Source organism: Pteronotus mesoamericanus, unplaced genomic scaffold (assembly GCF_021234165.1).
Source record: "Pteronotus mesoamericanus isolate MK-2021 breed Mesoamerican mustached bat unplaced genomic scaffold, CSHL_Meso_final contig_192, whole genome shotgun sequence".
Classification (NCBI taxonomy): Eukaryota; Metazoa; Chordata; class Mammalia; order Chiroptera; family Mormoopidae; genus Pteronotus; species Pteronotus mesoamericanus.
In genome coordinates this window covers 578,215-605,343 of record NW_026555082.1, presented here as the reverse complement: position 1 = coordinate 605,343, position 27,129 = coordinate 578,215, and the positions used below count along the sequence as shown (strand labels likewise).

Here is a 27,129-nt window from a genome sequence, read left to right as displayed (position 1 = left end):
ACATACCAGCTGACGAGGCCCCCAAGACCTGCCACACTGCCCGTCCTCTGGCACCAGCCCACCCAGGGCTGCCAGCTGCCTGCCAGGCCGCGCACGAGCCTGAGCTGGGCCAGCACGTCCGAGGGCCAGCCAGGACTTCCCCCGCCTGCTCCCAGCCCAGCCTCCACCTAGTCCCCAGGCCCCTGCCACAGTCTCCACACTTAAAGGTGACTCAACATCAACTTGCCAAATAGCTGCCACTGAAGAAAACTCAAATACCGTAAAGCAGACAGAACCCTGGCAAAGGGCGTGCATCCGTGGCTTCTAAAAGCCCTGACTTTCAAGGCACCAGAGCAGAGAAAGGGTCAGAGACGCTGACCCCGGCGGCCAGGACGACAGTCGCCCTCCGCCCCCGGGCCACCGCCCGTGCCACCCCTGCAGCCTCGCCACGAGGGACAAACAGTGTAGCGGACTGGGCTCCCTGGAGACTCTCAGGATGAGCAGCGCACACCAGCTCCTCGGGACGGGGCACCAGCTCCTCGGGACGGTGGGCGCGGCCACTGTGTCCAGTCCCGCCTCATGTGGGCAGCCCCCCACCCCCGCCCCACAGAGGGCCCTGGCCCGAGTCTCAGTGAGCCGCCCCCAGCAGAGTGCCAGTCCCTCCTCTTGCCAGAGGAGCCTCCCCAAACTGGGCCTACTGCGCCCTCTTCTGGCCACAAGGTGTCACAGCCAGTTGGCTGTCCCAGGTCCCCGCCATGCGCAAACTCGCCTGCTCCACAACACCCACGACACCACCAAACAAGCCCAGCACCCCACATCTGGGGTTTCACTCCAACACACTCTTGTCTGAAAGCTATCATGGGGGTGCCTCTGCTCAGGAAATCTAAACATCCCCAGCCAACAGGATCCAAGGGGGCCCACTGAGCCCCTCACTGACACAAGGCGCGGACCGACCCCACCGGGCCCCAGGACTGCCGTCCCCACCAGGAGACACGATCTCATGGAGAGCCGGGCAGTGGGCGCCCAGCAGGGCACACCAGCCACCCCCGCCTCCCTCCACCCATCTCTGTGCAGGCAGCCCAGCCTGCCTTTCCAGGCTCTGCTGTCCTCGTCTGCCCACCTGCCCCGCCCCCGGGGTACCAGAAGGGGGCTGCAGCATCCCACGGGACTCCTACCTCACACTGCCCTCCACAAAGCTCCACCACGTGCTCGGCGTTAAGATGAGCGTTTAGGACGCCCGGGGCCTGGGCACTTGCCCCACCTTAGAGGCCCCAGCCACACCCAAGTTTGTTCTACTGAGGACAGAAACAGGGTTCAGAGAGGTCAAGAGACTTGCTCGCGGTCACAAAGCTGCTGGGGTGGAAGCAAACCCCAATCCCAGGTAATTCTAACTCCAGCCCACACCTGTGGCCTGCCGGACACCACCTGGCCCCACGCAGGCCCCACACACACCCTCGGTGGGGACGGACTCTCAGGAAGGAGAGCTGAGAAGCCCCAGGACCAGCCCAAGCGGCTTCTGACACCCACCAGGATGCCAGAAGCCTCTGAGCGGACCCCAGGGTCCCTGCTGCACGGGAGGAGCCCCGCCCCCCCGTGGGTAAACCCCTGGGCTTCAGGCTGGAGGCAGAATGGGCGCCGTCCACACATAACTCGATTAGCCTTGCCAGGAAAGAACGCAGGCATGTTGGTTCAGAACTCAACGTGGCCGCTTAAAAATGGCACCCAGCAACTTAGCTCACATCAGAGACGTCGCTGTGCGTGGGCCTCATTTCATTTCCAAAGATGCCTCCTGAGGGAAAAAGCTCAAAGCAGAACTTGCAAATACAATGTCCTGGGCAGGCTGGCTCCAGAACTCAGAGGAAAACAGAGGGAGCCGGTGATATTTATGGAGCTCTGTGCCGGGGGCCGTTGTGAGCGTTTTTCTCACAAGACCACAGACGTGGGTACAATGGTGCCCTTTACAGATGAGACACTGGACTCGGAGGGGACAACTCGGGCCAGCTGACCAGCGACCGCCCAGCTCCAACTCCAAAGCCATTTTATTTTCTGGAAGCTTTGGTTCAGCGCAGATTTATCCGGGCCCTCCTCCATGTGGGCGCTGTGCGAGGTGGCCAGGTGCCCAGGAGAGCGAGGAGGGAGGGACACAGCGTATAGCTCAGAGGGGCTGGCGGCAGGCGGCAGGCACGTGCGACACGCCTGCCACACCTCACGCCTGTGCGGCTGCGGTCGCTTACCGTGAGTCGCATCTCTTCAGTGTCAGTTAAAATAAAGAAACAGCAACGAGCCCCGGCTGGGGTGGCTCAGGGGACGGAGCGGCGGCCTGGGAACCCAGAGGTCACCGGTTTGATTCGGTGTCAGGGAACACGTCCAGGTTGCGGGCCAGGTCCTTAGCAAGCGGGGTGAGAGAGGCAGCCCACTGATGTTTCTCCCTCTCCCTTTCCCTTGCTCCGGAAATTAAATAAATAAATAAATAAATAAATAACCATGAAAAATCGAGTTTCTGTGTAGACTGGAAGCCCCCAACAGGACACCCGCAGTCCTCCCCGGCCTGGCCCCTCACCCCCACTGGGCCCCTTAAGGCCTCCCTGATGAGAGCCAAGGACGCCCTTCTGCCCCGCCCCACCCCACCGCCTTCACCATGTGCCCCGCCCCCTCCTTCAAGCCCTCCAGGCTGCTGCGCCATCCCTCCCACGGGTTCCCACGGGTTCCCACGGGTTCCCGTGGCCCTGGGTGTCCGACCGGGGCCTCTCCCCACAGCCTTGAGCCCACCGTGTGAGTGCCTCCCACTTCCCCGTGACCCTGGCCACAGTGTGCGTGCCCAGAAGCCAGGGACCGGGCTTGTCCACCTCTGCGCCCCTGCAGCCAGCACAGCGCCTGGCGCGGAGCCGGCACTGCTCAGCGCGCCTTGGGAGTCAGGGGGCAGGGCCCGCGTTCCCGGGCGCCCGCCTCCCCCCCGGACTGCAGTGTGTCCAGACGTCCTCAGCACCCCACAAGGGGTAAGGACTAGCTGGCGTCACCCGGCGACCTGGCCAAGGCAGTGCCAGTGAGGCCCAGCACGGAGGGACCGGAGATCCGGGGGCCCCTGAGGACTCTCCTGAATGCAGTGAAGAGCGTGGCAGAGATTCCCAGGAGGCCATGTTCAGCCTGTAACCCCCACGCCGCCATTTTGAAGGGCAAGGCACCCCGGCAGTGTAGTCCTGAGAACGCCTGGAAAAGGCAGTTTCACTCATATCTTACCTTGAAGGTTTTATCCATAGAAGCTGAGAGAAACAGGTGGCTCTTCGAAAAGACTGGGCACCACTGAATGCTGTTGACAGGGCCCCGGTGGCCTCCCAGGTAAAAGAGCACCTTCCTGGAAATCTTGGTTTCTTTATACTGAGTGTCCAAATATGGCTGAATAAACTCAGACACCCTGGGCTCCACACAGAGGGGCGCCGGGGTACGCCCTATGGAGGGGCCCTGTGTCTCCGCAGCGTGGCCCTTGCCTGCTTCTGCGCTCGATGCTTGCAGCTGCCTCAGCCTTTTCGGGGTGTAGGGCACAACACAGTCCTCACGCCTTTTCTTCTGAAGGGAGCTGCCATTTGTGCCTGGGGTCCCAGGTTGGGTTTGGACACAGACAGATGGCTCAGCAGGATCATAAGTTCCCCAGGAGAGTTTCACCTGCTTACAGCGGGCTGCTGCCAGGGGCACGTGGACGGCGGGAGTGTGGCTGAGCCACAGGGAAGCACAAGGGGGCTCGCTGGTGGGGAAGGTGACTTCGGGCTCTGTCCTGGGCCACTGTAGCCTCCGGCTGGGGCAAGAGCTTGGGTCACCTCTCCAGAGCCGAGCCAGTGGGAGACGCTGGCCAGCTGGATCTTCACAAGAACCAAGCTTCGTGGGCAGTACGCGCGCTTCCATCTCGTCCGGGACTCCCAGTGCGAAACCCTGGCCACGCGGCGGGACCCCACCACAAGTGCCTTCCACCTGGCGGGCAGCAAGGACGCTTCCCACGGGCTCACTCTCAGCCTCTGAGTCCGAGTCATCGTAAGCCACCAATGAAGCCATGGAAGACACAGTTTCTTGCTGTCCTTCGAGCACCAACTACCTAAGAGCAAACAAAACCAGGGGTCAGAATGCACACGTGGAAGGATATTTACCACCACGCGAAGTGAAAAGAAAACATGCCATCTGGCCAGTCCTAGACGGAAAAACCCACAAGAACGAACACATAAAATACGAGGGCTTTTCTGTACACCAGGCATAATAGGTTAGATGTCATTTTTTAAAACGAAGACTATGGAAATTTGGAAATAAATTTAACAGCCACAGAAACATAAGCAAGACCTACGTGAGGAAAACTAAAACTTCACTGAAAGGTATAAAATAGGACCTGACTAACCACAGACGCGGTGCCCAGACGGACTCAGGACTGTGAAGCTGCCTTTTGGTACAATATCCAGATGACGCACTACAGATATGTACCCCTGAAACCCATACAATTTAATTAACCAATGTCACTCCAGTATATTCAACAAAAACAGAAAAAAAAGGAGGAACCAGGAAGTGCCAGCCAACTGACCCAGATGCTGGCATTTTTCCACCTCAAAAATAAACAATAATTATGTGACATGACAGAGGTATTAGCTAATGCTATGGTGGTAATCATATTGCAATATAATGATATGATCAAATCAACACATGTATACCTTAAGCTTACACCATGTTATATGTCAATTATATCTTAATAAAAATAAGTAATAATGATAAAAATAAAGACACCTTTTGGAAGGGCAATTACAAATTTAAACAGAGTTTTTACTGCAACATCCCCTCTTTAGGACCTTATCCTACACAAACGCCAGCATACGTTTGCAAAGATCGGAGTATAAAGACAGCCTGCAGTGTGTTCAGTAGCCATTCACTGGTCGACAGGACTAGGTTAGGTCTGAACACACCGAAACGGAAAGACGCCCGGAATGCCCCGGGGGAAAGCGTGCCGCGCTCACTCCGCCCTCTCCCTGTGCTCCAGTCCTCCCTTGCAGTCTCTCTGCCTCGGACGCTGCCCGCACATACCCCATCTCCACTCCGAGCCGGATGCCGAGGCAGACGCACACCCACGCGCCGAAGGTGCGTGAGTGTGTCATCCAGATCTGCCCGGTTCACTCCAACTCACAGGCTCACACAACAGTGAATGTCCCCTTTATAAGAAATTCCTCCTGAAACCCTGAACCATCACACACGATAAAACTTTCCAACTAGTTTCTAGAAAGAAATATTCCATCTGGAGTTCGGTTCTGCGCTGTTAACAGGAAGTTCCCTCAAGAGGCAGAGGATGCCGGACACGTCCCATCCCAGACACCAGAGGGCGCGGTGGAGCAGCATGGAAAGCTCAAGCAAGGACCAGCTCCGGAGAAAGCCGGGTGTGCCGCTTGGTAAACCATGCAGGTGCATTAAGGTCGGCACCAGAACAGTCCTTCTGGGTCATCTACCAAGCCATTCCAGACAGCCTGTCTTCCCCTAGAAAGTGGGCTTCATGTCCCCTGGAATCAAACACCCCACTCCTTCCATGCCTTTCCCCAAAGGGTGCCATTCGCCCTAAAAAAGCTAGGTCAGCTGCCTCCTCCCAAAATCCCACTTCCATCTTCAGCCTAATCCACACACAAAGGCATCGTCTAAAGAAAACTTCTACACCAACCCTGCCCATCTCAAATAGAATATAACATAATGGACTAACTCGAAACTCATGGAACTGAGCACCGTGGATGATTTGGCATTTCTTCTCAAAATACTTAGCCTGGCCCTGAAGCCCGTCCTAATCAGACATCGCAACTCCTGTGCACACCATCCCATTCCTTCCTGTCAAAGGGAACCTACCGCGTTCCTTCCCACCACCAGGGCGCCTGTGCCCAGCCGATAGGATGGATTCCCACCCAGCCACTCGTCCACAGGGTCCACTGACAGGAGCCCGTGGCTAGAATTAAAGACAAGGTCTACAGCAAAAGACGAGAGAGCTGTGGGATTGGGGCCCACTAGCCCCACTTCCGAGCAAGGCAAGGCAGCAGGATGGAATGGGTGCAGGAATGCGGACGACAGGGATCCCCGTACAACCTGCTTCACACACTTTTCATTCCCTCCTTCAGTACACACTGGAGGGCAGGCTGCTCACCAAGCCCCACACCAGGCACGGAGGACACCACAGCGGGCCAACAAGAGCACAACATGCCCTGCGCTCCCAGTGCTCACCCACGTGCCAGTTGGGAGAAACAGACCATAATCAAGGGACAGAGGGGATGTCTGGTGGTGAGAAATCCTAAGAAGAAAAGTAAAACAGAAAGTTGGATGGAGGTGGCAGGGAGCCTCGGGTCAGTTTCCTATAAGGAGGCCAAGGCAGGCCTAGGGGAGGTCGCCTCTGAGTAATGTTCAGGGGAAGTGAGGGAGCAGATGATGAGAAGCAACAAATCTAATCAAAAGGGGTCAGAGCGGAGGAGGCAAAGATGACAAATAGGCCAAAAATGGAGAAGACTGGGAACCACTGGGACAAATATAAATTTTAGGGGGAAAGTGTTTGCTGCCTTTTATGTTTCTAAGACAAAAGGGAAAATGGAAAATGTTCCATGGTAGGACAAGGTGATTAAACTAAGAGGATGAGGTACAGCAAGAAAAAAAGGAAAGGTCATAGGAGAAATGAGACTATGGAAGAGGGGAGCGGCAATGACCTTCATTGGCGTGTCAGCGGCACGAGGGCAAGACTTTGCGTGTTTTGTTCACTGTTTGATGGCCAGCATCTGCTGGGACGGGACACAGGGAAAGTAAAGAAATCGGATATTGTCATTCAACAAACATTTCCTGATTGCCCACACTGTGCCAAGCCATATGCTGGGTCTGGTGTGGGCAGAGGTTCAGCACAAAACACGGACCCTATGCCGGAGACCACACACTAATGAAGGCAACAAACAAGATACGACCAGAGACGGGGTTTGAAGGATGAATAGGAGTTAGCCGAGCGGTCAAGAGCGAGCGGTGAGGATGGCCCAGAGCACGGCGCGTTCGGGAAGATCCGGAAAGGAAGGACCGGACAGCGGCGCGGAAAGGCCCGCGATGAGGGGCGCGGGGCACTCCGACCGCCGCCGGGTGCCAGCAGCCTCCCGCCCCAAGCCCGCCGCTCACCGCACGCACCGGAAGCGCTCAGTCCTCCCGGAGCCCCACCTGCCTGCACTCCGCCTCTCGGTCGCGTTCCGCCGACGCCAGGACCGCCAACCAATCAGCGGTAGCCTCTGGCCCGCCCCCCTGCATGAACAGCCAATGAGGCGCAGCCGTACCGGACGTTGTTCCAGCCGGACGGTGTTTCCACGGACGCCCAGGAGGCTGAACCGGCTCTGCTGAGTGCTGACAGGCCCGCATGGGCTGGTAAGTGAGGGAATGCGGCAGGAGGGCCGGGGCGGCGCCTGATGACCTCGCCCTCCTGGAGCCGCCTGCACCCCAGGGTCCAGAGTATCCTCTTGAGAGCCCGGGTCCCTGCCTGCCGGGTTCTAGTACCACCGCGCCCCTCGCCCCTTCCTCCTCGTGCCCCCATCCGGCCTGTCGCCCACTCCGGCCGGCGCCGACCCTTCATCCTCTCCCACTTCCTCCCTTTTCTCAAAGCCAGGGGCTTCGCCTATAGTATCGCGCTCAGTCCCCTCCACGGTAAAGCTGGGAGGCTCCTTTATGCCCATTCCACAGAGGAGGAAACCGAGGATGAAGCAGAGAGGTAATCTGATTTGCCCAAGGTCTCGAAATAAGGAAATGCCAAAACTGGCTTTAAAACCCAGGTTTGCGTGAGCCGGGACTCCTGGTCTTTCCACTGCACTGCGCCGCCTGGGTGCACGACAGACCCAGGGACTTTCCAGGGCCCCTTTGGGAATGGAACGGGAAGAGGGTGGGAAGGTTATTCAGAGGCCAACGTGAGGAATGCGGTGGCTGATGCAATGATTCCATTTTCCGTGCAATGCACTGAACTGTTCGACTCTCAGGAGAGTTTCATTGGTCCCCACCGCACCCCACTCCCACCCATCCACCCCTACCCCCGCCCCAGACACACACACAGCCCACCCCTGATTGGGCAGCCTCATCAAGGAAGTTGGTCAAGAGGCTGTAGTGTTGGTGAGAAATGGGCTGATTTCTAAGAAACCCAATTGGAAATAGCTGAAGGGTGGGGTGAAAAGAAAACAAAAAGTCTTGTTTAAAAAGGAAACTGAAAGAAAGAGGGAAAGGACTATAAAAGAAGAGTCCAGCTGCTGAGAGCAGCCTCAACTGCTCCCGTGGCCGCCTCTGCAGTGCCTCCCAAGCCAGGTATGTACTGCCCCCTTTTGTTAGGCTTAGCTTGTTAGTATTTTTACCAAAGTGCTGGAAAGCCCGGCTGAAAGAGAGAGAGGTTGTCTTAGGGTCAGGATGCTGGGCATTTTGTTTCATCCCATTGAGCCGAAGTTCAGGTGATTCACAGCCCCCCCCCCCGCCCCCAGGGAATGGAGATACTGGGTGAGCAGCTGCCTGTTGGGAGTCATGGCTTGAGTTTTCGCACCTTCATGTTGGCTGCCCTGTTTCTCACCGATGAGGCCTCCCTAAATCGTCCACATTAGCCGTCTCATTGTGGTATTCAAAGATACCTTCTGCCTGACTTCATAGAGATTAATGTCTTCTTTGCCTTTTAAGGTAATGTTCGCTTTAATACTTGGAGAGAAAAATAACTTTTCCTCTTCATTGCTTTCAAAAGAGAAAGTGAACCTAATTTGTTCCAAGGTTAGAAGTATGAAAGAACTCCTTGCTCTAAAGAAGCCATCTTCTTGTCCTCTGGGAACTTGAGAGTCCAAGGCCATTGTTGTCCACACGAGGGTCCAGGAGGTGGGGGGTGGTATCCCACCCCTGGTGTTCCAGGCATCCAGAACTCCGGGGTTCACCTTCCCAGCCACTCCCGGCTGCTCCGGAATTGGCTGTCTTGAGGCCACCCTTGCCCCAAATGGCAGAATCGGTATATCCTGATCTTAATTGTGTGATGAGTTATTGTCATACTGTTCCATGGAACAGTTCTATAATTCTTCTTTTTATCCCAAAACTGTACCCAGTTTCTTCAAGTGCTTGTTATGCTCCTCCAGAACAATAGGACCTTTCAAAATGAGCACAAGATTCAAGTTCTTTAAAAGAGGAATTGAGAATTAATTTTTAAGAGCCTTGTAGCTTTCTCTCTAAGGTGTGCTGTGATTCACTGGGGAATATGCCATATTGGTCTTTATACTCCTGGCACTTCCTTAGAGGAAATAGATGGCTTCACAGATTATAGTTTCATTTCTTTGTTTTAAGTTACAGTCTTATTAAATCGATAAAGCAATTTTCCTTTAACATGGTACAGTTTGTGGGTTAGCACTTAAAACAGTGGTCTTAAGCCTTTTGGCCTCTCACGCCACTGCTTAGAGCCCGGTATATACCAATGTGCATGCAAACTAGTGGTGAGATTCCAGAGGCTCCAAACTCGGGGTCACAAATTTACCTTTGAAGTTAAACTTAATTCTAAAAGGTAGTTAACAAATAAAGGAGGATACCCTGGCCGGGTGTCTCTGTCGGTGGGAGCATCGTCCTGTGCAAAGGCCGCAGGTTCGATTGCTGGTCAGGGCTCGTGCCGAGGTTGAGGGTTCAGTCCCAGGTCGGGGCACGTAGGGGCGCTGGATGATGGATGTTTCTCTGTTTCTCAGTCTCTCTCCCCCTCTCCCTCCTTCTTTCCCTCCCTCTCTCTCAGAGTCAATAAACATACCCTCAGATGAGGATTAAAAAAAAATTTTTTTAAGAACTAAAGGAGGACATTGACTAGATGGGAGAGACGGTGGCAAATGGGTGGGTGCATGAAATGCGAGAGGTGGGGGCCCTGTTCTCCTTGTCTCTGGTCATTCCCGGTGTAATCCCTCACGAGGTTGCATCATACATGCACACAAGGTTCATGGTGCGGTCGGCTCCCACACAGCGAGTATCTGCCTCGTGATCACAAGAGCAGGGAGACCTCCTCTTCCCCTCAGTTAGACTTAGTTCCCATCTGCCTCTTCTTAAACGGGAATCTGATATTTAAAGATATATGCTGCCCCAGCAAGACGGCTCTGTTGGTTGGAGCGTCACCCCCTGCACGGAAGCATGCAGGTTCGATCCCAGGTCATGGCGTGTACAGGAAGCACGGGATCTCTCTCCACCGCCCCGCCCCGCTTCCTCCCAGCCCTCCTCTCTCCCTGTAATCAAAAAATACATCCTCGGTGAAGATTAAGAAAAAACACAAAAGTACACGTTTTCCCTACAACATGAACCCTCTAAGCAGGCCTTGTCCATCTGGCCGCTCATCCGCATGACCTGCCCCACAGCAGGGGAAGGCTGGTGCCCCGGGGCCACCCACCCCTCGCCCCGGCACTCCCCCAGGGATGTGTGAGGCACCTTCCCTCTGTGTTTGGCTTTGGTTCTGCTCACGGACTTTGCAGCTTTACTGGTAACATGGGTGAGATGCGGCAGGAACGTACCTCTTGTTTCTATCCGTCAGCCTGTGGTAAAATTGATTTTCCTGTGCGTCATTTCACTTTAAGTGGCAGAACTTATTGATGATGTTAAGTGAGGACTTACTGAACTGTGCACCCTGCTTTGAAAGTTGGGAGAATTCGGGATCATGTATCAAGTATATGGACATGAGACTTGATCATTTGTGGCTAAAAGTAACTTTCTACCCTTTGCTATTTGATATGGGCCTCTAGTGCCAGGCAGAGCTTCTTCCACATTCCTTCTGTCTCTCTCTTTTTTTAAGATTTTATTTATTTTTAGGGGGAGGGGAGGGAGGAAGAGAGGAAATTTACCTCTCGTGCGCACCTCAACCCGGGACCAAGCCTGCAACCCAGGCGGGGCCCTGACCGGAATCAAACCTGTTTCCTTTCACTTTGCAGGATGATGTCCATCCAGCAAAGCCATGCAGGTCAGGGCTCCTTGACATTATTACAGACTTCCCTAAACTTTCCAGTTCGTGATCTAAATAAGTTATGTCCCCAAACTTCCCTTTCTGGAAATTGAGGTGACTCTCAGCCAGAAAGGAAAGAACCCTGTCCTGGTTTCAGTATCGTGGTCTCTGGTTCTACAAAGAACGGTTTACTTGAAATGCACACAGTTTTAAAACAAATATTTAGCAATGGATAAATAAAATAAATTACCCCTCAAATTTGTGTTTAGTTCATGGAATTAGTAGAAAAAAGTTTTTCAGTGGTCAAAGAAACAAAGCCAGCTGTTCATGAGCCCTCCACCGTGGGGCCCAGGCCGGGCTAGCCTGTGCACGTACCCGCGCTGGTGCACCCCCCCACGCCCATCCCACAGTGAGTGTTGGGATGTGGTTCCCACCTTCCAGGTGAGGGCTGAGGCTCACCCCGATAACCTGTGGGGTGATGTTGGAGAGTGTAGGCTCTCGGGTCAAACTGCAGGAGTTTGTATCCCATTTCGACCCCTTACTTGCTGTGCCTCAGTGTGCTCATCGGTGAAATAAATCCCTCTCTAAGGCTTCGGTGAATTGGTGTGTAGAAGGTGCTTAGAAAAGTGCCAGGCACGGAATCGTGGGACACAGCTGCTCTGTTGCTGAGTCCTGAACTTCAGGGACAAGCGGTTCCTGTAGTCCTCGTTTTGGGCACTTGTTCTTCCTCTGTTCCCCTTATTCATGGGCTCAAATTTCTGCTTATATTTTATTAAGGTTGTTTTATCCACCTTCTTCATTATGACTCACCTCCAGCCTTTTGAGAAAGGACTAGATACGGGAAGGAAAAAGCCGCCGCAGCAGTTTGCTAACCCCCCTCTCTCCTCCTTCTCCCTCACAGCTTGTCCGGACCACTGAGCAGCCCTTCCACTGCCCAGCTGTGACCCTGGTCCCAGGAGATGGCGGACGAGCACGGCTGCGCCTCCGCGGTAGAGCTGTTCCACAAAATAGTTACCCAAGGGGAGCACGTGAGGTCCCTCAAGGCGGGGCTGGCCTCGAAGGTGGGTGACTTGGCAGGGTCTCCACGTGTGCGTCCAGCCTTGTCTCTTGGGCAGCGCTACCCGGGGCTTGTCTCCTTCAGTCCCATTCAGACTAGATGGTGTCCGAGCAGGGACACTGGTTACACGTATGGCTTTCACCGGGCCACCGAGCTGCAGGCAGAGTTCAGTGAGGTTGGGTGTGGGTGCCACCGCAGCCGGGGGGACGGGGTCGCTGACCGCAGTGCACTCCTAAGCAAGGTGTTTCTTCCCATCATTCACTGGGTAGGTCACGCTTGCTAACCACTTGCTTTGTTGCAAGCACTGAGCTCAGGCACTGCAGAAATGAGGTGAGTAGAACGCACCTGCCTCTCTCACCCAGGCAGACATCCTATTTTGTGTGAGGTCTATCCGTGGGCTGATGGACTGCATAGCTCTGACTTGTCTCAGTGAATTTCAGATAGCCTCAGAGTTGGAAACACACATCTATCTGCAAAATCGCCCTCAGGCGCAGCCCTCTGTGGCCCGGGGCTATGCAGAGGGAGCATTCGCTGAGCAGAGCCTGCCGGCACAGCCGAGCACTGGGGAGCCCAGTGCATAGCACATCACGTAAACACTCTAAAGGGAAACACTTCTGTTTTCCTTGGCAAGCAGATTGGACTGCGGATATTCTTGTTTGTGAGCTGATCCAGCCAGGCCAGTTGTGGGAGTGGTCTGTGAGCCGATCCCGCCAGCCGGTGGTGGGAATGGAGCCTCGGGCTATAACGGGCCACTCTGCCCCGCGAGGGCCTCCCCTCTGATGGGCCATCTGCTGGGCGGCAGGCTAGGGCTCCCGGAAGAGGGGTCCTCAGCATGCCCGGGGTCTCCGCCTTTGTTTTCCTTAGGCTTGTTTTGAAACAATAAGTGTTTTGCAAACTGGACAATAGTACAGCGGTTTCCTGTGAGTCCATCCTCAGGTCATGGCTTGAAAGCCCATGGTTTTTCTTTGCCTTTTTCTGTCTTCACGCTGTTTCAGTTGCTGTCACTGTCCTTGTGGACATGCTATTTAAGTTCCCGTAAATTTTCCTATCAATCTGTGCAGAATGTAGAAACGGGCTCAGCGCAGAGCTCGGTGCACTCGAGGAGAGGGCCCGGCCGCGCGTGGTCTCCGCGTCAGTGGTGCTGGAGAGCTCTGTGTGCAGTGACGCTGCCACAGGTGGCATGCACTGTGTTGCTGCCGTCCCCGTAGTGTTAGGTGGCGACCCACCGCACTGGAACGACAGCTAAAAATGGAACGCAGCCCATGTGTCTACGGGCCAGCCCCCGCTCCTCTCCGAGTCGCAGGGTGGGAAGGGACGGTGACAGTGAGGCTGGCCTCGCAGGGCTGCTGTGGGAGTCGACATGGTGCCATGCGTGGCAGCATTGACCCCGGGCCGCCGTGTGGCAGCGGGGACGCTCAGCGAGCGTCCGCTCTCGCTGACATCCTCACCCTGCCCCTTGTTTCCTGCGCTCAGGATGAAGTTGACTCTGCAGTGACGCTGCTGCTGTCACTGAAAATGGCCTACAGAGCTGCCACCGGCGAGGACTTCAAGGCCGACAGCCCTCCCGGGGAGCCAGGCCCAGCAGGCAGCAGTGCCTCGGAGGCAGAAGAGGATTTCGTGGACCCATGGACCGTGCAGACAAGCAGCGCAAAAGGCATTGACTACGACAAGCTCATTGGTGCGTCCTGGGGAAGGCCAGACTGTATGGGCGGCTCCGTTGATGTTGCTGCTGTTGAATTGATTGTGATTCCATTGATGTCGTTATCGCTGAATTAATCATAAACCCAGCCAAGCTTCAATGCCAGAAAAAAAAAGAAACCCTCCACTTTTTTGGTGGTGCATTCTTTTCCTAAAGGATGATTTTTAAACATCCTTTATGAGTTATAAAGCATATTGCAAAATAGTGATTTCCAGTAGATAGCTCAGTAGAACCTTTTTCCTTTCTTGAACAATTCAGCACTTGGGCAAGGTCTATGGACACGACACCTTTGCAAGCGTTGACATTTTCTCCTGCCTCGTGGCAGCCGGACGCCTGAAAACCAGTTTACGAAGCGGGGTCTGCTCACAGGCGGCCTGTCACCACTTCCAGGCCTTTCCTCGGGGGGCTCCCTGCCCAGGAAAGCCCTTCCTCCGAGACCATCACTGACCAGCAGAGAAGCAGCAGAGCTGAAATGTTCTGATCCAAAGCAAAGCCATTTTCCATGACCTGTGAGTGTAGGCTGTCAGTGGGGGAAAATTCGCTTCAGGACATCAGCTCAGTTCAACAGTAAAGAATATTAAAAAGTGTAGTTGTCAGTGTATATAAACCATACGTTAATAAGCAATAGGCACCTGTGTGCATTGTGGATGCTTCCCATCAGAACCCAGTCCCAGACAAAACAGCATATCATTCTGTGAATTGTTTTCTGTTGCTGGTGGTGGTCTCGGCTGTCGTCACCTCTACAGAAGATGCTGGACTTGGTGTTGGGGGCGGGGCCGGAGCAGAGACCTCTGGGGTTTGGGTTCATCAAGATTGCATGTGGATCACTAGCTCTCCCCTTCACTTCAGTAATACCTGGTCACCAAACCTCCCACCAATTCCTTTTTCCTGATTCTTTTTCAGTTCGATTTGGCAGCAGTAAAATCGACAAAGAGCTGGTGAACCGGATAGAGCGAGCCACGGGCCAGCGACCACACCGCTTCCTGCGCAGGGGTGTCTTCTTCTCTCACAGGTCGGGCTTCCCGCCGCAGGTCTGCTCCCCGCTTCTGTAACTCACACGGGGCAGTTACAGAAGGCTCCTCCCTCAGGCCGCCTGCTGCTGTGGGGACCCTGGAAGGCAGCTGTCAGGGACCCGGAGTCACCTGCTGCCCTGTCAGTGACTGGCAGTGGTTCACGGCCATCCCTTCGCGCTCTGGCCCTTAGTTTGTTCCGCTATAGATGGCCCACTTCACAGGGCGAAGGATGCATTCGTAGCAAATGAGGTTCGTCCCAGGTCATGTCCAGGTTCAGCATTCCCCACGCAACCAGCCCCAGGCTTCCTGAAATTACATACCCTCTTCCTCATATTGTGCTGGCCTATTCATAAGTAAACCAGAAGAGAAACTGATGGAGCGTACATGCAGCCGAACAGCCCCACCTTAGACCAGAAACGCCATGACAGAACATCAGAAAGTGGGCCGCTTCCAAGGGGCGTCTGCCTCTCCCACCCCACAGACCACCCGGGGTGGGGGCCCGCCCGTTTTCGAGGCTCCGTTCACGGACTTTATGGTCCAAGGTGGGGTTGTTCTGCTCTGCTCCCGCTCCCCAGTGACCGGAGGACACGCACAGGTCACCAGGCAGCACCCTGCCCTGCACTTCGAATTCTGGGGGCAGAGCACTCTAGGCCTTGCTGAGCCTTTTTCCTTCATGAGACTTGGGTCGCCTTCCTCAAACATACAACTGCTTTTTAGTCTGTTCACCGGGTTGTGCAGCCATCACACTTTCTGCTTCCAGAATCTTTCCATCTCCCTGAAAAGAGGCCCCCTGCCCCTTGGCAGTCAGTTCCCACCTGCCCTTCTCCCCACCCACTGCTGGCAGCCGCCAGGCTCCTCTCCATGTCTGCGGATTGGCCTGGGCTGCGCGTCTCCTGGGAACAGACACACACCATGGGGCCGTCTGTGTCTGGCTGTCTCCCCAAGGGCCTGTGTCAGTTGATGGAAGCGTAGGACCTGAAGCTTCTGGCCATTCTCAAATCCGAGAACGCCCCGCTATCTAACGGCATCACCTGTAAGACGGGACTGGATGAGCTCTCGTTCCCACTGTCCAGCTGCCGACAAACGGCGGGCACTGGCTGGGTCCCTCCTCCGCTGAGTGAGACAAACTGTCCTCGCAAAGCTAAGCTCAGGAGTGGGGCCTTGCTCAGCCCACGCACTGCCTGACAGCGCCAAAGAAGGGCTTTTTTCCTGCAAAATTAAGTGTTTTATTATTCCTTATTTCAAAAGTAGTGTGTATTTACTCCATGGGGCAGCAGGGGGGGAACCTAAGCGCAAAGCATCAGGATGCCCGCACCCCTGTCCCCCAGAGGTGAGCACAGGCGGGGGCTCCGGACCCTGCCGCCCGGCTTCTGCCCAGAGTCTGGAAGCGGTGGCTGCTTCTCTTTCATTCTGGGAAACTGTACCCCAAAGCAAGAAACAGTCGCACCTTAGAGTGGTGGTTTCACACCCTGCCACATCCCACAGCCACTGGGGCAGCTTTTTAAAAATACGGTTTCCCAGATGTCACCTCAGGCCCTGGGGGTCCGCACGTCTGAGCGGGGGCCCAGGCAGGTGCGGTGTGAGCGCAGCGGCCACGCGGCCCTGGTGTGCAGCCAGGAAGGAGGGCCCTGCCCCAGGCCTCGTCTGTGGACCCCGTCCTGGGGAGGGTCCCAAGTCAGGACCCGTGGGACCCTGCCATCTTCCCGGCCTGGCTCTGTAGAGCGGGTGACTCCAGACAGGGCCTGGGCGGGGCTGGCCTGGTGTGGCCCGGGACAGTGCACAATGCGGGTGATGTGTCGGTGTTGGTGTTTGGAAAAGTTCCCGAGTCCAGTGGCTGCCTAGCCGTATCCGTCCTTTTTTTTAACACGTTATTCCAAACCTTCACATCTTCTAAAACAATCTTTTAAAACAATTGCAGAACCCATTTCAGTAGCCAGTTCCTGTCATTTTTCTAACATAAGCACCAAGGGTAACAAACTAGTTCTTACACGTTTGTCTCAACATTCCCAAGTGAGCATTAGCGCCTTGATTTTTTTTCCCAGAAAAATCACACAGTCTCCTTCTCTTCCCTTTAGAGACATGAACCAAGTCCTTGACGCCTATGAAAACAAGAAGCCGTTTTACCTGTACACGGGCAGAGGCCCCTCTTCCGAAGCCATGCATATGGGCCACCTCATCCCGTTTATTTTCACAAAGTACGTACTGTGTCATATGACTTTTCTCGCTTTTTCTTTTTTTTTTTTTTTTGTAAAGATTTTATCTATCTTCAGAGAAGCAGGGAGGGAGGGAAAGAAACACCGGTGGGCTGCCTCTCACATGCCACCAACCAGGGACGTGACCCGCAACATAGGCCAGTGCTCAGTCCCCTGAGCCACACCAGCCAGAGTGACTGTTCCCACTTTTATGAGCCAGTTGTGCCTGTTAGTTGTGAGCCAGGTCTAGAATGGACCAGACAGTTCTGGGTCGTGTCTGCTGAGCCCCGAAGGTGCTGGAGGACTGGCGCCTTCGTGGCCACTGCTCGCCTGGCTTGTTCCTGGTGCCACTTTGGAGGCCCATGGGCAGTGGCGAGGTCGGCCAGGCCTCCCACATCTCCTCCTTGTCCACGCGACCAGAGGCCGGTTGCCGCCCTGAGCCCTGGTTTCCATGTCTGCACAACGGAACAGGTCACACCTGCCTCGTAAAGGTGCCGTGAGGCTACCGACAGGGCCTGCGGGCGTGCCAGCCTGGAGCCGGCCCGTGGGGTGCTCCGAGCTACGGAGCGGTGGCGGCCTTCTCATTACCAGCGACCATGTTCACACGGGCTACGCTCCTGTGATTCTGTAGACAGGGAGGTTTTCTTTAAGATTTATTTCTTTTAGAGAGAGGGGAAAGGAGGGAGAGAAACCTCGATGTGAGAGAGACATCGATCGGTTGCCTCCCGTACGTGCCCATCAGGGGACCGAACCCACAACCCAGGCATGTGCCCTCACCAGGAGTTGAATCAGTGACCTTTCCTTTGCTTTGCGGGATGATGCTCAACCCACTGAACTGAGCCACACCGGTCAGGGTGACCGTAGGAGCTGTGTGTTTCGGTGCCATTAGCATTTTTCTGCAGGGAAAATGTGACGTCAGCCTCTTCCCCTGCATCTCTCAGGTGGCTGCAGGACGTGTTTAACGTGCCCCTGGTCATCCAGATGACGGACGACGAGAAGTACCTGTGGAAGGACCTGACCCTGGACCAGGCCTACGGCTACGCCGTGGAGAACGCCAAGGACATCATCGCCTGCGGCTTTGACATCAACAAGACCTTCATCTTCTCCGACCTCGACTACATGGGGTGAGGGGCAGCACCTGACCCCGCCCGTATCCACGCCCTGACCGCCACTTCCTGCTGAGTGGGCAGCGTGCTCACACCTCTGCCTGCTGGCCCGGCCCGTTCGTGAGCAGGCGTCCTGAGCGTCTGCTGCGTGCAGGCTACTGCTGGGATGCGGGAGCGGCCAGACAGCGACCCCCACTCTGTTGGGCCACCTTCTAACCGGGCAGTTGGGCAGGTCTGAGAGTAGACTGGGCGACGCTTGTGCTATGAGGACAGGAGGGGTCTGTGCGCAGGGCTTCATGGAGGCCACTGAGGTGCTAACCGTGACGCGCTCCGAGCGGTGCCTGCCCTGGCGGGTGTTCCCGGAACGCTCCGTGGGGCCGCTCCCCGTTAAACCCTGCCCAGCCCAGCCCGGGGGCTGACCGGGGACATGGCCTCTCAGCCTGGGGAGCGTGGAGGGCAGGTGTCCTCTCCTGGGGTGCACTCATCCTCAGCCACCGCGGGGGGCCGCCGCCCAACCTGCCCCTGGGCAGGAGCTGAAGCCTGGTGTGCAGGTGGCTGCGGTGGGGCGGGGCCTCCCGCTGCAGCCCAGTCAGCCTCCGAGCCCCACAGCAGCGAACACTTCCTGTCAGCCTCGAAGTCAGGGCCTGGTTGTGGGCGACCACGGTTGCTTGTTGCTTGTTGCTTGTCTTCTGGTGGTTTCCCCTGGTCTGTGTGCATACCGGGCCACTTCGCAGGCCGAGGCGTGTCTGCATGGCCAGCTGTGGGTGCCTTTGCTGGCTGCAGCCACTGGGCACCTCCCTCCCCAGTCTGTGGCCCCTGCTGGTGTGGCCCCTGCCAGTTCTGCCCCCTGCCACTTGGCCCTCTGCCGAAGGCCCGGTGTCTCGGGTCTGACTCTGACTGTCTCCACAGGTCGAGCCCAGGCTTCTACAGGAATGTGGTGAAGATTCAGAAGCACGTGACCTTCAACCAAGTGAAGGGCATTTTCGGCTTCTCGGACAGTGACTCCATCGGTAAGGAGTCGCCGCTGCCTGCTCTGGGCCCGGCCCACAGCAGGGAGCAGGGCAGGGAGCTGACGTGGCCTCGTCTCTTTAAGTAGTGAACCCCGAGTGAGTTTTCTCGGAACAAACGGGCCAAGCTGATTCCTTCGGCCACTGTCCTGGCGCTTGGAGCTGTACTTAAGGGTCGCAGTCTGTCCCTCGGTCGTCCGTTTTAAGGGCTAGAAGGAAGCAGGAAGGGCACAGGCGGCCTCGGAGCCCCTGCGCCTGCTCGCAGCATGCCCCCAAGTGAGCCCGGTACCCACTGCCCGAGCGCCGCGGCTGGGCGGACTGGCCGCCACTTGTCAAGGGCGGTATAGAGGTCCGTGCCCTTGGACCCAGAAATCCCACCCTTGCAGGTCTCAGCAAGTGACAGCAGCAGTATTAACAATACCCAAAATTACCGAAGACAGCACTATGTGCCGAGGCAGTGTCATTTAGAATAATTAAACGGTGAGAACCACCTGAAAGCCCAGTGGGCTGAGAACAGCTAGATGCTAGGTGATACGTTTACAAGACGTAACATATTCAACAACAGCCTGGGTCAACACCACAAAGCGAAAAAGGCAAAGAAAGAAAATAGAGTATAATCACAACTAAAATGCGTAGAAATAGAGAACAGATGAAAAGAGACACAAATTGGGTCCACAGATTTTTCTTCTCCTTTTCTGTAGTTTTCAGATTTGCTTTAATGATGACTCCTTTCCTCGTGGGGGGAAGCCTGTTTTGGTCCATCCTTCCCCGGGGTAGTGGACCGGACCAGGACTGGGTTCGCGTCAAAGCCCCTCTGTCCTTCTCTCAGGGAAGATCAGCTTTCCTGCCATCCAGGCTGCTCCCTCCTTCAGCAACTCCTTCCCCCAGATCTTCGGAGACAAGACAGATGTCCAGTGCCTCATCCCCTGTGCCATCGACCAGGTCCGCGGCAGGGCGGGGTGTTGTGGGGGCTGCCTGCGCCCGCCGGCGGGAAGGCGGCTGGGAACGGCTTTGGGTGGGAATCGGCTCCGTGAGCCAACTGGAAGCGGGGGGGTTGCTGTGAAGGCCCTTTGGGTGTCGTTGATGTGCCCCCCCGCCGTCCTCAAACGGCCTCCCTCTGCCCTAGGATCCTTACTTCAGGATGACGAGGGACGTCGCCCCCAGGATCGGCTATCCCAAACCTGCGCTGCTCCACTCGACCTTCTTCCCTGCCCTGCAGGGGGCCCAGACCAAAATGAGCGCCAGCGACCCCAACTCCTCCATCTTCCTCACAGACACGGCCAAGCAGATCAAGGACAAGGTGAGTGCGGCCCCGGGGAGGCCGCCTGTGTGAGCAGCCGCGCAGGCCTAGGCCCGCACACGCCGCACCAGAGTTCCGCTTCAGCCGTGGGAAACCGTTCACTGTGCTTCTGAGTGGGAGCTGTATTCCAGAGCCAGGCCAGGGACCCAGTTCACGGCTTTTAATTCCCTCTTGGGAGAGCATGGTGTGTTCCTTTTCAAGAGGAGAAGGACGAGGCCCGGGGGCGACCAGCTTGGCCCCGTTTCTGCCCCTGGAACCTGCTGAGCTCCTGACCCGTGAGCAGCCGCCCCCAACACGGGGCTTGGAGGCTGGTTTCCCCCCGAGTGCTCACTGGGGCCCAGGACTGGTGGGTGCCCTTCGGCGGGACAGCCCCACCTGGCCTGGCGGGCGGTGGGCTCTCAGGCAGGGTTTGTTGAGTCACCAAAGACGTGTGAACCAGGAATTGGCCTGAGCTCCCTTACTTTTCAGGGTGCACTTCTGTTGCTTGGTACCGAGTGGCCTCACAAAGCTGTTGATGTTTTATGAGAAACCAAATGTGTTTGCAGATTGGAAGGCCACAGTGGGGGGCTGAAACGGTGTTTGAGGCGTGTACGACAGCCGCCTGGGCCCCTGAGCCTTCGGGAGAGTCCCCGGGAGGCCCTGGGTAACAGCAGGAGAGCCTTCTTCACCCTGAGGGCTTCTTCAAGGGAGTGGCCGCCACCAGCGGCCCCCTCGTCTGGAGCTGCTGCAAACAGGCTTTCACTTTCCCTTTCCTTCTGGCCGAGGCGCCCAGTGGGCGTGCGGGGGGAGGAGAGGAAACGCCTGTGCCACGCAGCGGAGGAGGCGAGGCCGCCTGCTGTTTTGGTTTCAAGATGTTATTTGAACAGTCATTTTTGGCTGTAGGGCATTTGTCACTCACTTAGGGGCCCGCAAAGACCCAGAGGGCGGGCGGGCAGGGAGCGCGAGGTCAGGGAGCACCCAGGCCGCCGAGGCTACCAGGGTTGGGTGCGGCGGGACGGGGGCGGCCTTCGTTCTCAGTCCTCACACGCACCGTCAGCTCCGAGTCCCACCCTGCGGCACCTGCCGCTGGTCAGGAGTCACAGCAGAAACCGCGCTGGGACTCGGGGGCGCGGCCATGCAGTCACCTGCCACGCATCCACCCAACCTGGGAGGCGGCACCCGCCGTGCGGCGAAGAAGCCGCGCTCCGAGGGCTGGCAGCTGCCCGGGCTCGCCCCTGGGAGCGGCAGGGCCAGGACTGTGGCCCCCATCTGCCGCTGGCTGGCCCTGCCTCTTGCCGTCTGTTGGGGCGGGACCTCGGCTGTCCAGGTGTCCTTTGTGACGTGGCGCAGTTGTCCCCTTCGCAGACAAGGCAGGGCTTACCCGAGGTCGCATGCAAAAGTCCCGCAGTGAGTGGGTGCGCAGCTCCTGTGCAGGGCAGGCCGGTGTCCCACGGCCCATCGGCGCCCCACCGACTCAGGCGTCCCCCGCAGGCCCCCCCAGAGTGGGGGTCTCCTCCTGTAGCACAGACATTCGTGGCCCAGTCTGCCGTCTGGCTGCCCGCTCGTGATGGCCGGTCACGGGGCCCTTCGCACCCTGCTCCCCGAGCTGGCTCCGGCTCCTGACCAGTGGCCCGTCCCGGCCTGTGTCTTGGGGCTTCTGTCGCCCACCCGGCCTTCCCATTCGACGGGAGCAGCAGGAGCTCACTGGCTCTCAGTGGGTGGGTCAGCCCCTGGTCCCACGGCCCAGTTGTGTTTAGATGCCTCTCGCTCGCTCCCCGCGTCCGAGGCCCTGGCAGTGGCTTTCCTGGCCCCGCCAACCTCTCCCCGCCGAACCCAGACCTGCTTTCCTGCTGGTTTCCTGTAAGCTGGCCCCCAGTGTCATTGAGCACCGGCCAGGGCCACCACCAGGACCACTGAAGCCGCTCAGCAGCCTGGGGTCCTGGGCAGGGCACTTGGCTCCGCCACCCAGTGCCACGCACAGCAGGGCCCGGGCGTCCAGGCCTCGCTCTCCTCACCTGTGAGGTCAGTGGATGCTGCCCAGGGCGTTGGGGACCAAGTGTGACGCTGCCGGACTGGGGTCTGTCCAGGTGGCAGGTGGCGCCGTGCGCCTTGGCAAACTCCCAGACGAGGGCCGGGGACCGGCCCAGGACCCTGGCAGCCTGGGGGATGCTGCTCTCTAGACTTCTTAGCAGGGGAGTCGCTGCCCTGAGGCCCAGCGCTGGCCTGGCCTGGGCGCCTGTGCCCAGGAGGGTGCCCTGGGGCGGACAGGGGCCCTGCAGACCGGGAGCTGACACTCGCGCCTGCGCACGGGCACGGAGGCCTCGGGAGAGCGCAGAGCGTGGCGGCTTCTCTTCTTCCTGTTGTATTTTGTATTGTACAGTTTCTGCAGTTCACATACATGGATTTTATGACTTGCTCCTCTTTTGTTAAGAAAAGGGAAGGGTCCGCCCACCAGCCCCCCGCAGCCTGTGCAGGGGCGGAGCCTCGCGGGGCACCTGCCACGGACGGGCTCCCCTCGCCTCGCTGCCCGACAGGTCTGCTGCGTCTGTCAGCGGCCTGCCCGGGGGGCCCTAGGGAGCCCCACAAAACATCTCCGCTGAGTTTACCAACTCGGCCCATCCCGTTTCCCTTTAAAAAAAATAGGGTGTCATTGGTACATAGCAAGCTTCCCCAATGGTCATTGAAAGAACGCTGGAGGAACTCTGTCTACCCTCCTTGGCTTTTCTTCTCACCCCCATGGCCCTGATTTCTCAGGAGTCTCCTCGGTGGTCCCTGAAGTGCATTTGTGAGCCTGTCTGTCGTCAGCTCCTGAGAGTGCCAGGTGGGCCCTGCCCGCAGGCCTTCCACCTCTGCTCCGGTCGCGGGTCCAGTTTCCACCCCGAGCCGCGGTCCCGTGCCTGCCACTCTCTTCTGGGAGGAAAGGCAGCGGCCAGGCTCAGGGGTTGCGGCGCCCTGTCCCTGTGACGCCCCACTGGCCCGGGGCTTGGCCGCCCTTCCCTGGCTCTCTTACCCTAAGGATGGCCTGTGTTGGTCCTCTTTCCGAAGCTCGTCCTGAGAACACTGTAGGGCGTTTCCCCCACGTTTCAGCTGTCCTCACTCCGTTCTGCTCTCTGGGGAGCAGGGAGTGCTGAGTCAATCCGCCCTCCTCGGCCCCTCCCTGCAGGGAGCCCCACTGTTCCTGGGGCCCGGAATCAGCAGAAAGTAGCCGGCTGGGGGGCTCCCGCCTGTCCCTGAGCCCAGCCTCCCTCTGGCCGAGATCTGGCTTGACGTCCGGCACTTGGGTCCTGGCAGGGCAGCTTGAAGCGGCTAGCGAGTCTGTCTCTTGCCGATGCAGGTCAACAAGCACGCGTTTTCTGGAGGAAGAGACACCATTGAGGAGCACAGGGAGTTTGGGGGTAACTGCGATGTAGACGTGTCCTTCATGTACCTGACCTTCTTCCTGGAGGATGATGACAAGCTGGAGCAGATCAGGAAGGTGAGACCGGAGACTAAAATGGAGTAGGTTGGTGGGTCTGTAACCATGTGCCTGGAAAACCTCAGGAATAGATACTCACAAAGGACGCAAGGTGCTGTTCAGTTCGTAACCACGCGGAAGGGCTCTGTCATACTGTCATCAGAGCAGTAAGTCAGGACACCACCGCCCAAGTCAAGGCGGCTCCCTGCCGCGGCGTGGCATTGTGCGCCGCGGCCGCGTTTGCCACGACTGTACACCCCACGGTACGCCCACCGCGTCCCGGCCCCACCAGAGGGGCCGCGTGCCCCGGCACGGCCGCCGCAGCAGCGGTGTGGCTGAGGGCACGGGGAGCCCCCACAGCAGTCCCAGCTTTGCCTCGGGCTTCCGGGCCGAGGGATCTCTCCCAAGGACGTAACCCTGACTGATAAAGAGCTCCCGGGTCACAGACGTCCAGGGTGACAGCTGCAGAAGGTCAGGACAGGCCGAGCGGCAGAGGCGCCATTAACCAGGGCCTGTCACAGGGTGGGGGCGTGCAGGCAGGGTCTCAGTGACACGGGGTGACGTCCCGCAGCAGTGACAAAAGGGCACCAAAGTGGACACGCAGGGAGCGCAGTGCGCTGGAGAGAAACCTAAGACTGCGCCACGATGCTGGCAGCAGCCTCCCTCTGGGCGCGGGCGGGCGAGTTCCCGCGGCCTGGCTGCTGCGCTGCTGTGCGGTGTGCGTGCTTCCGGCAGGAAGCCTTTTCAGTGGGTGCGTGTCTCCTTCGCGGTCAGAAAGGGGAAAGCAGTCAGCGATGCTGTGCAGGAGGCAGGAGGTCAGGGGACGCGCGAGGGCTCGGCCGCGCTCCGGTCAGGACCGAGTCCCATGCTCAGGAAAGCGCCGTTCAGGGCTCAGGTCCTCGGCCGGGAGCCGGCGCGGGCGGGCAGGCCGGTTCTGATGGGTCTCTCCCCGGCAGGACTACACCAGCGGAGCCATGCTCACCGGCGAGCTGAAGAAGGAGCTCATCGAGGTCCTGCAGCCCCTGGTCGCGGAGCACCAGGCGCGGCGCAAGGCGGTCACGGATGAGATCGTCAAAGAGTTCATGACTCCCCGCAAGCTCTTCTACGACTTCCAGTAGCGCCCGTGTTATACCTGCGCGCCCTGTGCCAACCCCCTGCCCAGTGCCGTCCCCACTCCACCCAGGCCCTGCCCCCGGTGACTCGGGCCTGGGCCTGTGAGCCTGTGTGTCTGTTGGTGCCCTTTCTCCCTGCGAATGTTGTCCCTGCTGTCTCCTATGGGCGAAACTGCGAGCCACCAGGGAGACAGGGCGGGGCGTGGTCAGGCAGGAGGTCCCACTGGAGGCCCCCCTGCAAGGCAAACCCAGGACGCAGAGCTTGGGGCGCCAGCGTCCGTGGCCAGCCCACTCTGGCCCGAAAACACCTGCGGTTCCACACAGGCTCTTAAAGCCTGCCGGTAAAAGAACCTGGGGTCTCCACGTGCATATCTGGAATCCAAATGCCATTATTAGAAAACCAAAAAGTACTTTGGAAAGTTGAGGTGGGGGAGTTTAACAGGCACAAAAGCACTTCAGCCCATCCCCCTAAAACCAAAAATATCGCCAGCTAGAAGCTGACCTGTGCACCTGACCGAGAGACCTCCCAGCTTGAAAGCCTCTCTTAACACAGTGTCAGCTCACATTGGCCACCTTTATTAAACGGAACCTTTGTGGGAGAGGGAGAGACGTCCAGTTCCCTTTCTCTGGACCGCAGGCCTTCTCCGTAAGCCACGCCCCCCCCGCCCCTCCTGACGCTGTGGGCCTCCACCCGCAGCCCTGCGCACACCCCCAGCTGAAAGCCAGGCAGGGCCTGTCACCTTTGCAGCCACTGTTGTCTTGGCACCTAACTGGCGTGGAGGTCCGCAGGGGTGGGTGGATGTGGCTACAGCACACGCAGCAGCCCCGGGGCCCTCAGCCATGCGCCCGGGCATTTGGGAAAGCCCCTTGAGGAGGCGCAGGGTCCGCCCCGAGCGCTCTACCCCCGTGTTGCTTGTTGGCATAAATAAACTTCCTTTGTTCCCGCCTGTGTGGCTGTGCTGTCCAGGGTTTGGGTGGGACAGAGGCCTCATATCAGGCCCCTGGTGTCTGCTGCCAAGCACTGGAGCCCCTCCGTGGATGGCCCTTGAGTGCCCCAGGGGCCCAGCTGGGGATGTAGGTGGGCGACATCCCTGTCCTGGGAGCCCCGGGTGCAGAGACGCAGGCGCCCAGGAATCTGCAGCCATCTGGGCCTGGGTCCTCACACCTCGTGTTCCCACAGGCTGGGGGGAACGCAGGCAGGGTCCTGGTTTTCGCCCAGGGGAGCCAGCCAAGCTCAGAGGCTGGGCTGCGTCATCACAGGGCCAGGCTACGAGCGGGCTGGGCCCACTCCCCCGGGGCCCAGGGCAGCGCCCAGACGGAGTGGACCTGGGCTCACTCTGCCTGCCCGCTCTCTTCCAGTAAGTGGGGAAGCTGTGGTTGGAAAAGAGGGCTGCGGCTTGTCCGAGGCCACACAGAGACTTTGTGACAGAGCAGGCCTGTCCTGACCTCCTTTGGCTAAAACCCGTGGGTTCTAAAGTCCCCTGGGACCCCAGGGTTAGGACAGGTGTGAGGACAGCCCAGCAGGTGTCCGGGGGTCACCCCAAGGTTGGTTTCCGCCCCCGAGGGCAGGGCTTCTGCCAGAAGATCTGATTGTTGATGTCCCCTCCTCAGACCTCGAGGCGCCTCAGTCCCCAGTCTGGTGGGGACATCAGCTGATCTGCAGAGAGGGCACCCTGCACAGCCGTGGATGGCTGAGTGGGGGTCAGGCGGCTGAGGAGTCGGGGGAGCACACGTCCAGGGCAGCGCCTCAGAGCCAGAGCAAGCAGGGAGCTCCAGGCCCTGGACTCTGGAGCCCGCAGCCGCAGACGGACCCGCTCTCCCGAGTGACGGTTCTGCTGGCCCTGGCCCCCCAACGGCCCGTCCCTAGAAGGCATGCGGAGCCAGAGAGAGGGCTGGGCCTCAGGAGCCCCCACCCTCCCGGCCGCGTGGCCACGAGCAGGCCCAGCTCGTCACTGAGCTGTTTCCTCACCTGGCGTCAGGCTGCTGTGATGAGCCGTGTCGGGTGCCCGGCACCCAGCAGGGTTCTGGACACACGGGCCCCGCCCTCCTCCTGGCCCCCATGGCGAGGCGGCTCGCAGCCTAGTGTCCAGGCAATGGCGGGACCAGGCAGCTGGCCAGAGCAGGCGGGAGCCCGGCTTTGCTCAGACGAGGGATGGACTTGCGAGGAGGGTGGCGAGGAGGGCAGGTCTCACGCTAGGTGCTGAGTGGCCCCTGTGGCCAGGCCCCCAACCCGAAGGCCAAGGGAGCAGAGCCAGCCATTCGCACAGTGGGAGCGCTGGCCACGCGGGTTTGGAGGGCTAG

General features: G+C 58.1%; 2 protein-coding genes across 5 annotated transcripts in view; one reads left to right on the top strand and one right to left on the bottom strand.

Moving 5' to 3' along the window:
• Positions 1-7,042, bottom strand: part of WDR25 (WD repeat domain 25) — a 120,891-nt gene extending 113,849 nt beyond the window's left edge. Inside the window, exons 1-2 of the mRNA XM_054567666.1 lie at positions 6,924-7,042; positions 3,217-4,063 (exon numbers count right to left, since the gene is read on the bottom strand). Coding sequence (XP_054423641.1) covers positions 3,217-4,023 — 807 coding nt within the window. The 5' untranslated portion in view covers positions 4,024-4,063; positions 6,924-7,042. The remainder of the gene's footprint in view (positions 1-3,216; positions 4,064-6,923) is intronic.
• A 259-nt stretch (positions 7,043-7,301) lies between these two features.
• On the top strand, positions 7,302-26,056 carry WARS1 (tryptophanyl-tRNA synthetase 1). Of its 4 annotated transcripts, XM_054567719.1 has the most exons (13): positions 7,310-7,365; positions 7,600-7,705; positions 8,185-8,286; positions 11,811-11,970; positions 13,440-13,644; positions 14,569-14,677; positions 16,754-16,873; positions 17,812-17,994; positions 18,886-18,986; positions 19,813-19,925; positions 20,110-20,283; positions 23,597-23,737; positions 24,673-26,056. In XM_054567719.1, exons 4-13 carry the CDS (start codon positions 11,869-11,871, stop codon positions 24,832-24,834), a joined length of 1,410 nt encoding a protein of 469 aa, XP_054423694.1. In that variant the 5' UTR covers positions 7,310-7,365; positions 7,600-7,705; positions 8,185-8,286; positions 11,811-11,868; the 3' UTR covers positions 24,835-26,056. The 4 variants fall into 4 exon arrangements, with proteins under 4 accessions (XP_054423695.1, XP_054423694.1, XP_054423696.1 ...); XM_054567721.1 differs by lacking the exon at positions 8,185-8,286; XM_054567720.1 differs by lacking the exons at positions 7,600-7,705; positions 8,185-8,286 and having other exon boundaries at positions 7,302-7,365; positions 24,673-26,055.
• Positions 26,057-27,129: the final 1,073 nt, after the last annotated feature.